At 54.2% G+C, this 9,313-nt stretch overlaps 1 protein-coding gene across 4 annotated transcripts; it reads right to left on the bottom strand.

Moving 5' to 3' along the window:
- Nucleotides 1-358: 358 nt before the first annotated feature.
- LOC105259735 (ral guanine nucleotide dissociation stimulator-like) lies at nt 359-6,776 on the bottom strand. Of its 4 annotated transcripts, XM_045051484.1 has the most exons (8): nt 5,955-6,776; nt 5,025-5,153; nt 4,553-4,667; nt 4,020-4,127; nt 2,876-3,069; nt 2,217-2,276; nt 1,079-1,272; nt 359-835 (listed from the first exon to the last, which is right to left on the bottom strand). In XM_045051484.1, exons 3-8 carry the CDS (start codon nt 4,574-4,576, stop codon nt 393-395), a joined length of 1,023 nt encoding a protein of 340 aa, XP_044907419.1. In that variant the 5' UTR covers nt 4,577-4,667; nt 5,025-5,153; nt 5,955-6,776; the 3' UTR covers nt 359-392. The 4 variants fall into 4 exon arrangements, with proteins under 4 accessions (XP_044907419.1, XP_044907417.1, XP_044907420.1 ...); XM_045051482.1 differs by lacking the exons at nt 5,025-5,153; nt 5,955-6,776 and having other exon boundaries at nt 4,553-4,795; XM_045051485.1 differs by lacking the exons at nt 5,025-5,153; nt 5,955-6,776 and having other exon boundaries at nt 4,020-4,150.
- Nucleotides 6,777-9,313: the final 2,537 nt, after the last annotated feature.

Genomic DNA, 9,313 nt, shown 5'->3' with positions numbered 1-9,313 from the left:
TTTCAAGTGGGGGCTTCACCTAATCTTTGTTCTTTGAGGACTATTCCTCTGTCATAAAAAATATTAGTGCCATTGAATATTTAAGCAATTATTAATCAGTCTCCTGCCATGTAGCCAGACACAACAGGCCATGTGGTGTGTTTGCACACACATGGAAAACCCAGAGGAGCTAAAGCAGCAGAAACCGAGATCGCTGGTTGCAGAGACTGGGGTGAGGGAATGAGCCATGGGTGATTAGTAGTCCACGTGTCTCTGTGATGGAAATGTTCTAGGAGTACATAGTGGTCACGGGTGTAAAATCCTGCGAATGTACGTACTGACACTTGAAGTTGTAATTTCAAAGGATCAGAGTAAATTGTTTGGAACTTAGTTTATCTTTTATTTATAAAACACTAATATATAAGGACAGTAAATACCTCTATAAGAACTACAGAAATGACAAAGAACGCAATGAAAAGGTCAGGGAATTCATCCTTTGGGGCTGCAGCGGACATGAGCCGCTGTTGGGGAGCAGAGGCTGGTTGCTCAGCTGCAGCAGGTGGTTCCTCCAGCCCTTCCGTGACCCCGCCGGCTGGGGCTGGGGGCTGCTCATGCTCTGGGGCCACCAAAGGGGCAGGTGGCTCTTCCAGCTCCTGACTGTCAGCCAGAGCTGGGAGTACCTCCTGCCCTGGTGGGGACACTGCAGTGAGGGTCTCCGATTCTCGTACGCGCTGAGCTCCAGGAGAACTAGTGGCTTCAGGCAGCCTGGGCTGCGAGGCTGCAGTGGGCACCACAGAGATAGCAGGGGATCGCTCCTGAGGGACGTCTGAACGTGGCTCTGGAGCTGGTGCCATGGCTTCAAGAATAGAAAGTGTCATCACTGTGATTGCCATTCCATGGCAGGAAACCTCTCCCGCAGACATTGTCATCTGAGTCAAAGAACCCACCAGGAGGAAATCTCCCAGACGGCAGGCTAATGGAACAGTGATCTGAGACTAGTCCCTACGCCTGGCCCACCTGCAGTCTCAGGAAACATGTTCTCTGTGACATACCCCGTCCCCTCCACATGCCCACATCTCCCACCCAGAGTCCTCCTCACCCAGAGACTCTGGCTCATTGGGCTCACGGTGTTTCCGCCATGAGTAGAGAAGGCGGGCGCGGCGCTGCAGCTCGGAGCCCGGCATGTGGACTCCTACATATGCCTGCAGCAACTTCAAGCTTGTGAAATCTGGAGGCCGGAAAAAGTCCTCGGGGTAGTGATCCAGCCAGGTGCCCAGGATGGAGGAGATGGCCCTGGGGATACAAAAGTAGCCAGAACAATCACCATGGGGTGTTCCCCCCACTGATGTCTCAGGACAGGCCTGTGGGACCTGGCCTCTATGCCTCCTGGTCCTGGACGTCCAGAGGGTGGTTCTGTACGTTGTCCACCTGTGATTTGGCAGTCCCGCCTACGAGTGACCTGGTCACTGAAGAGGGACCGTCAAGATTCTCTTTGACGGGAACCCCTTAACCAATGATGTGGTCGTCTCTGTCCTTCTTGGGGAAGCCAGCCAGACTCTTCGCTGTGTCCCGCTGCCTACCTCCCACTGGAATTCAAGTCCGTGCGTGAGTGGAGGGGTGGTGTCGGGGTGAGTCAGTGCCTTCACTGCATACCCTAGCGCTCCACGAAAATCTGCGCACATACGGGACAAGAGGACTCTGTCTCTTACCTGGGCTTGCTGGGACCCTCCTGATGCCCTCAACGTGACGACCTGTGCCTCTGTGCTGCCTCATGCACTCAGTGCACGTGTGGGTGTCCTCCCGCTGACACCGTTCTCCCATCGTGTGGGTGATATGTGCTCCTTGAGCCCTCACTGTGTCTCCTGTACCCTTGCTAAGCACGCACCGTGATTGTTCCCCAAGGTGGTGAGCGTGATGCTCCCCAAAACCGTTATTCTGGGTCCCCTGATGGGGGTCTAGGCAAGGCTGTGAGTGGGAAGGGATGGGGTTGGATGGACTCTAAGGGGCTGACGCGGTCCTCTGGCGCCCTCTGCTGCCTCCCTGTGCCCACAGCCCATCGTCGACCAGACAGGACAGAACCCCTTTCCTTGTTTCCAAGAGAAAGCCCTCAGAACTTTGCCCTCTCACAGGACTCTCAGACGTGTGGGATGCTGGGTCCTGCAGCCCCTCCCACGCACAGTCTCAGCACTGCCCTCTTGGAGAAGGAAGGCCCTCCAGCCTGAGCTCAGCCTACTCACAGTTTCTCCTGCTCCCGGGGTCCGCCATCCTCCTCAGCCTCCGAATGGAAGCATCCGTATCTGGAGGAGGCCAGAAGGACATCATATGAGCTGTCCTGTGGATGCTACGTCTTGTCCTATCCAGAGTCCCTGACTGCTGACTAGAATGGAGCTCTGGAGGGGAGGGTACCGTCCGCTCTGCGCATTGGATCCCAGTCAGCTCCTACAGAAGTGCCTGCACCTAGTGGGGCTTCGTGCGTGTTTGAAGAATGATAGGGCCCGAGTCAGCTCCATCACACATATTGGTGTGGGTCTGGGCGTCCTGCTCATCCTGGGCATCGTTGACTGGTTTGAGCCAGGACTCAGACACACAGATAGAGCCTCCAGTCTCCTTTTCCAATGGGAAAACAGCCCAAGTCAACACCTGGCGACAGTGAGGGATGAGGCAGAAAGTTGATCATGGGCAAGAGGACAAAGATGACCCAGCAGAGACGCAGCCCTGCCAGCAGAGCTTTCCACAGGCCAGGGTGACTTTCCCTGCAGTGCCCCCACTGAGGACCTGGAGTTATTCTACCCCGATCAGAGGAACAAATGGAGACTAAGGACGTTTGGTGACTTTCCTTAGACTCAAAGCTTTAAGGGGCTGAATCACACTGGGCTGTGAAGGGCAGGGTGCTCACCTCATAAACAACACTTCCAAGACCTTTTGGGTGGTAGTAAAGGTTGTGTACGTGCCCAAGAAGGTGGAGACATATGTGGGGTCTCTCCCCAGGAAGGCGGGCACGAGGTGTTCCACTCGCTGCTTCAGCAGGCCTGCATCGATGGTCCACCGCACACAGTTCTCATTATCATCCCCGCGTGTGACCTTTGTACCCTGAGGTAGAACACAGGAGGGACATAGAATCAGACACAGCACTATGGCCAACAGGAGGGTTGGAGTCCAGAATGCAGACCAAACCCCCAGACGCCAGTGACTTGTGGAAAGCCTGAGACGTGGTTGCCCAGAGTAGGAAAAGGATCTTGGCATTCACACGAGAATTTGAGGTGGGAAATGACTGAACACATTAGGATCTCAGGTCAGATTGTTAGATGAGTATGGACAGCAGCTCCCTGCATTAACAGCAGTGTCCCTGTGATTTCTAACCGCACAGTCCATTCTGGGGATCCCAAGACAGGGACTTTACCTGGCAAAGGTTGGATCAGGATAATAGAACATGTAGGATGTTCAGTGCAGCACTGTGACATGGCAAGAGAAGGGAATCCTGTCACAGTCCCACATTTGTGAAGGGCTGAATGGGTGAGGTGAGTGGTCTCATTTCCAGAATGTTGTCTAGGTGTTAAGGCCCCTGCTCCTGACTGGAGGGGCCCCAGGGGCGTGTTGCTTGGCCACCAAAGTGAAGAGCAGTAGACATAATGCAATGAGCCCCATGTCCTTTGGGTAAAATATCTCCCTGCTCCTCATGAACGTGTGTCAGACGTGGAGAAGGTGGGGAAGGATGGTCGGGCGAAACGGGACACCTGGGAACGTTCGTCGGGGAAACGTGTACAACAATGCCAATATATTCTAGACAGAATGGGACGTGAAATGGTCTCACGCCTCCTTTCTGATCTTCCTCCAAATAAGTGGAGAGTGACGTTGCCTCTGGCCGTGGCAGGGGCTGGGCCCTGCTGGCATGTTTGAGGAGCAGATGGGGTTCCAGGTTCATCTGGGACCAGGAGTCTCCGAGCGCTACCAGGGGAGCAGCAGTGTGTTTTCTGGGCCCTGGGATTCTTTGCATTGCCTGTGGCCCCTTGGTGTTGGGTTTCCCTGGTACCTGCACTCACCCTGAGCCAGCGCGGCTTCGTGCTGATGGCATGGGGCTTCCTCCTTTCCTTCAGGGAAGTAGAGCAGGGGCTCTCATTCAGGTTCTCCTCCATCTGTGGCATGTGGCTCTGTCAAGACAGTGCCCAGCAGGCTGCAGGCAGGCAGGCAGGCAGGCAGGAGTCCTCAAAGCCGTGTCTGCTTGCTTTCGCTTGTCCTCGGACCCATATGAATTCATTCTAGATATGACACCACAGTGTGCACTCACCTCCCCCACGGAGGAGAAGCAAGGTGGCTTGAGGGCCTTGGATTCAACCTGTTACAGGTTAGAGGCACCTCAGAGATCCCTTTTCCCTCCTTCCCAGCATGACATGTGCATGGCCATGATGGGTCCACCAGGTGGTCCACTGCCATCGAACCTGCTCCGGTCCCGGGGAGGACCGGCCCCCATGTCCCCCTTTCCCCGAAACTGAACATGAGGGGATGGGGGTGCCCAGGGAAGGCTCCGAGCTGTGACCTGACCTGACCTGGCCTGCTCTAGGCTTCTCTGTGTTACCTTATGTGACCTGCTGGAAAACATCCTGAGGCATCGCCAGCGTGGGTTAAGGAAACCTCTCCAACATCTGAGTAATCCTGCGCACTGGGGCTTCTGGCATCCAGAGCCCCGGTACCTGGGAAAACAACAAGAGAACATCCTAAAGTCTCTGTGTCTGTAGGCAAGTGAGCCTGGTATGGGACCTTCCTAGAACATGGGTGCCAGGTTACAGGAGTTCCAAGCTTTCCTGGGGCCTATTGTGAGCAAAGTGATGTCACTGCCTAGGATCCACCTCCTGATTCCCCCTCTGGGATAACACCTTTGCCAATAGTCCTCTCTTTGCTGACTGCTCACCCCCATTCTCCATGAAATGTCACATCGGTACACAGTTCCACCAATGCACCCCTCTCCACAGTCCCCTGGGAAGGTCTGGGGCAGCCAGGGTCCCAGCTGTGAGACCTATCTGGGTTGAGACAGAACTCTTCTTTCTTACCTCTTTCTGGTCCCAGATTCGCGACTGTGCTTCTCAGGGATGGTCCGTGTCTTTTCCGCCCAATGGAGATCATTCTGGCATGTCCTCAGGATGTCCTCAGGATGTCCTCAGGCATATGTGGGATGATACCTGTGAAATTGGAGCAGCGGTGTCACCTGTTGGAAGTTTATCCAACCACATTGAATTCAACTTCTCACCTCCTCTGATTCTGCTGCTCCTCTGATCCCAGCCCACAGTCCTTCCGGGTGTGCGTACGTGCGTGAGTGTGTGTGTGTGTGTGTGTGTGTTTACCAGTGCTTGTTTTCTGGGATCCCAGAAGGTCACATCCCCACCTAGGGAAGGATGGCCAAACATTTCCTAGGAGCTTAGGTTCTCTACTTTCTACAGCAATCCCTACAGAAGGGATTGGAGTTGGGGCCTAGCAGGACAGAACTCTCTTTTATGTAGACTTTGTCAGTAGTGTGCCACGAGCCATTCCCTGTCTTTCCACTGGGTACATACAATGGGGACAGGGTGGCACTCAGTGGGTTGCCCTGGCCTGGGGGTCCTCCTCAGGGAAGAACGTGCTGGGATGTCTTCTGTGATGCTCCTCTTCAGCCCCACCCCCATGCCACCTCCATGTCTGCACCCAGTGACAGTAACACACCCTTTTCCAGAGCCCCCCGCGAAATCCTGGGGTCAAATCCAGGACCCCATTTTGAGGACATGAAGTTGGGGTCATGCCTGGTTCTGACTTTTTACCCGTCTGTGATTCTGGCCAAGGCACTGACCCTGGCAGGGTCTTCACTTTCTCCTCCCCTCAGTGGCTCCCTGGGATGCCCACATCCTCTCAACACATCCAGCTTTGCAGAAGCCTCCTGGGTCTCTTGAGGGGAGAAAGGGAGTAGTCCACCTTTGGAGGAGACACCTGCCAGTCCCTGTCCCACTGACCTGGTCTCTGGAGCCCTCTGCCTGGCTCCTGGGTGTCAGGCTGGCGGGTAGGCGGTCAGAGCATCTGGTGGGCGCAGCGAGGTGCAGTGGTGCAGACCCTTTCACCCAGGAGCTGTGCCCCCTGAGGGGGGCGGGGGTGGGGGGATGGGGGGATGGGGCGGCCTGGTTGCGGGACCAAGCAGGTGTGCGGGAGGGCGCGCACAAGTGTGCGCATGCGCTTGGGCCAGGGGCGGAGCCCGTTGAGGGGCACAGGTGAGGCTGTAGTGGAGTTCTGTGTCCTGGCTCCCAGCCTGTCTGCCCCCCCGAGCCCCCAAGTGTCTGGGCCAGTCAGGGCCTGACGCCCCGCACCCCCTCTCCCCCGACCGGGGACATGCTGCTGCCTGTCGCCTGTGACCCGGTAACCTTGGCGGTTGCCCTAGGGCAGCCCTAGCGCTAACGTTAGTGCTCGCGCCCCCCACGCGATTAAGACTGGGAGCCATGAGCCTCCAGCCTAGGAGGGTGGTGGCCCTGCTGCTCCTGCTGCTCCTGGACCAGAGGCCAGGGCGCGCGACACGATCCCGGGTCGCCTTGGTTTTGGTTGCTCTGCTGGAGTGCCAGCCCTTGCAGGGACAGAGCGCGATGCGATGCCCCCCGGCGCCCCCGAAAGACCATCTGGGAGAAGCCTAAAGGTGGAGCAGCTGAGACCCACAGCCTCCCTCCAGGACCTGCCTCAGTCGCGGTGCTGCCAAGGTAGGGGTCCTAGTGACAAGGTCCCATGTGGCCTTCCACCCTGCCCCTCTCTGTCTTCCCCTTCCATGACCACGCCCCCTCACTCGTGCTCCGGGTTCTTTTTGGGCTCCTTTGCGGCTGCGGTCTGGAGGACTCAGGAGTGAGGTTTCTGGGTTGGACCCGGGTTCCCTGGAGGAGGAGGGCCCAGATCCATTAGGGGGTTAGGCTCCGGCGGTGGGGCGTGCCTCAGGTCGGGGGGGGGGGGCGACCTGAGTACCCATGGAGGTCTGACTGGCTTGGTGGTTGGAGGGTGGAGGTGGGAAGGAACGAACGAAAGAACGAACAAATGATGGAAGGAAAGGGTGGACCTGCGGTTGTGGGAAAATATCAAGGCAGGGCCAGGGAAGTCGCATCCATGAGCAGGAGGAAACATTCCTGCCTGTGAAAATGAAGCACAAGGGACCTGAGATTCCAGAGGAACATTCCACGGAGAGTCAGGGTGGTGGGCCTGAGTTGCTGGAGGCCAGCAGGGGACGGTGTTGAAGGGATTGAGAGTGGAAGGAGCAGGTGAACACAGGCCTCCTGCCTCCCACCTCCACACCTGCTGCCCTGCCCCGCCCAGCCCCGCCCCGCCCCTGGTGGCAGAGTTGCACCCTCTGATGGGGAGGGGGAGATCTCACCCCACTTGTGGCTAAAGGGGATCCTCTATCATGGGAATCAATGGGACTACAGGATAGGGGTCTGGATTAGGGCAAGTGCAACTCCCTGTTGAGCTCTTCATTTCTGAAGGCAACGTGCATTCCATCAATGAACTCGGAGCCAGGGAGGCAGGAATAAGTGGCGCTTCTGTGTTTAGAGGGTGGTGCAGACTCTTTCCTACATGGACGTGTGTGCTGAAGAGACTGGGTGTTGTGGATGGAGTCCAAAGTCATCTTTTTGGGACATGTTGGGTGGGAACGTCTTCTTCGCACTGTGGCGTGGAAGGTGGATGGAAAAGCTCCTTGTCCAAGGCAGACTGGTGGGTTTTGTTGTTCCTATCCGTGGGGCGTGGTGCTTCCCGTTTTCCGTGGAGCGCCTCCTGTGTTGCATTCGTTCTGTGTTTCAAGAGTTTCAGACCTTAGGAATCACATCTCCTCCGGGACTCACCAGGCAGCATGAGGGAGAAGTGACTCAGAGTCCACCGGGTCCCTAGAAGCCAGTGCATGTGTACCTGAGCAGACGGTGCTGGTCTCTCAGCCTCCTTTGGAAATGAGGTCTTGAGCAAACGCTCTTTCATTGCATGGGTTCCACCTCTGTCAGGTTGTTGGCGTTTGTGGTTGTGCATCTGTGTAAGTGTCTGCGATGCCGTGTCCTGTATTTGTCCGGACTGCGACAGTGTCCCAGTCCTTTCCAGAGACACAGTTTTGTTGCATAGGAAATTCTCATTTCAATAGTGTGTCCCAATGCTGTTACAACAGATGAAAACTTCCTGCAGGCAGCACCGTGACCTCACCGAAAGCAAAAGTCTAAGAACTGAGGCTTTCCCAAACTTACATATCAAGCTGACTGGTGCTTCATGTTTTCAGTAAGATGGTGTGGTGTAGGCCACTTTGAGCAGCTGAGGCTCCTAGGCATCGGTTTTGTCCTCGGGAGGTGAGTTGTCTCTGTCAGCATTTCAGGAGATTATGATTCTCTTGAATATCATTATTTTCTTGATTACCATGATTACTATATTGTGCATAACCCATCGCATGGAATTTGATAAGGAACTCGATACCTGAAACCTTTTCGTCACCAAATGCTCCCTACAACAAGGAGAAAAACAATCACTTTTGTGCGATGGACAATGCACCTTACCTTTATTGTACTGTTTTAGTGCTATGTACATATGTTTAGAGTAATGAAAGTGTCCACTTAGATCTAAGGAGTTTTTTGTGACAGCATAAACCATAAAAATAATGGAAAATCTAAGTTACCTAGTAATGTAAGCACTCTGTCCTTTTGGATACGAAATCTTAAGTAAAGTACTCATGTTGCAAAAATTGCCAAGTCCTGATAATTCGTTACTATTCACGTAGGTCTAGTGAATGGAATGGACTGAACTAAGGTCTCTGAAATACAGGAAGCTAGAATTTGAGATATTGAGTCACCTTTACTCTGTCTTTCCCTGTTGGCAACGTCTTTTTTTATTCAGTGATGTCTCTTGACCATTAACCTATTTCCCTCCTTCATGCTCCCCCCCCCACCTTTGCAATCATCATTATGTATTTATTGATGGGCTTGTTTCATTCTGTTTTGAGGATTTTTGGTTTTTGTTTTCTTAGTTTTGGTTTCAGATTCCCCATATACGTGCGAGCATTCTGTATGTGTTTTTCTCTGTGTGAGTACTTTCACTTGGCATAATGCCCTCCAGGCTATTATAAAACACTGTGGCATAATAACAGGTGTGAAGGTATTTTTGGGAGTTAGTGATTTCATGTGTTCCGAGTCGTACCTAGGGGGGTAATTGAGGGACGTTGCTGGATGATATGGATGTTCTCTTCTGAATTGTGTGAGGAAACTTTATATTGTTTGCAACTGCCTCTGCACCAAGTTCCAATGCCACCAACAGGGCACTATGATTCGCTTTCTTCCATATTGTACCCGACGCTTGTGCTTTCTTGTCTTTTTGA

The sequence above is a fragment of the Felis catus genome (assembly GCF_018350175.1).
Source record: "Felis catus isolate Fca126 chromosome A2 unlocalized genomic scaffold, F.catus_Fca126_mat1.0 chrA2_random_Un_scaffold_66, whole genome shotgun sequence".
NCBI lineage: Eukaryota > Metazoa > Chordata > Mammalia > Carnivora > Felidae > Felis > Felis catus.
The sequence above is the reverse complement of the archived record's forward strand: the minus strand, read 5'-3'. Positions and strand labels throughout refer to the sequence as shown.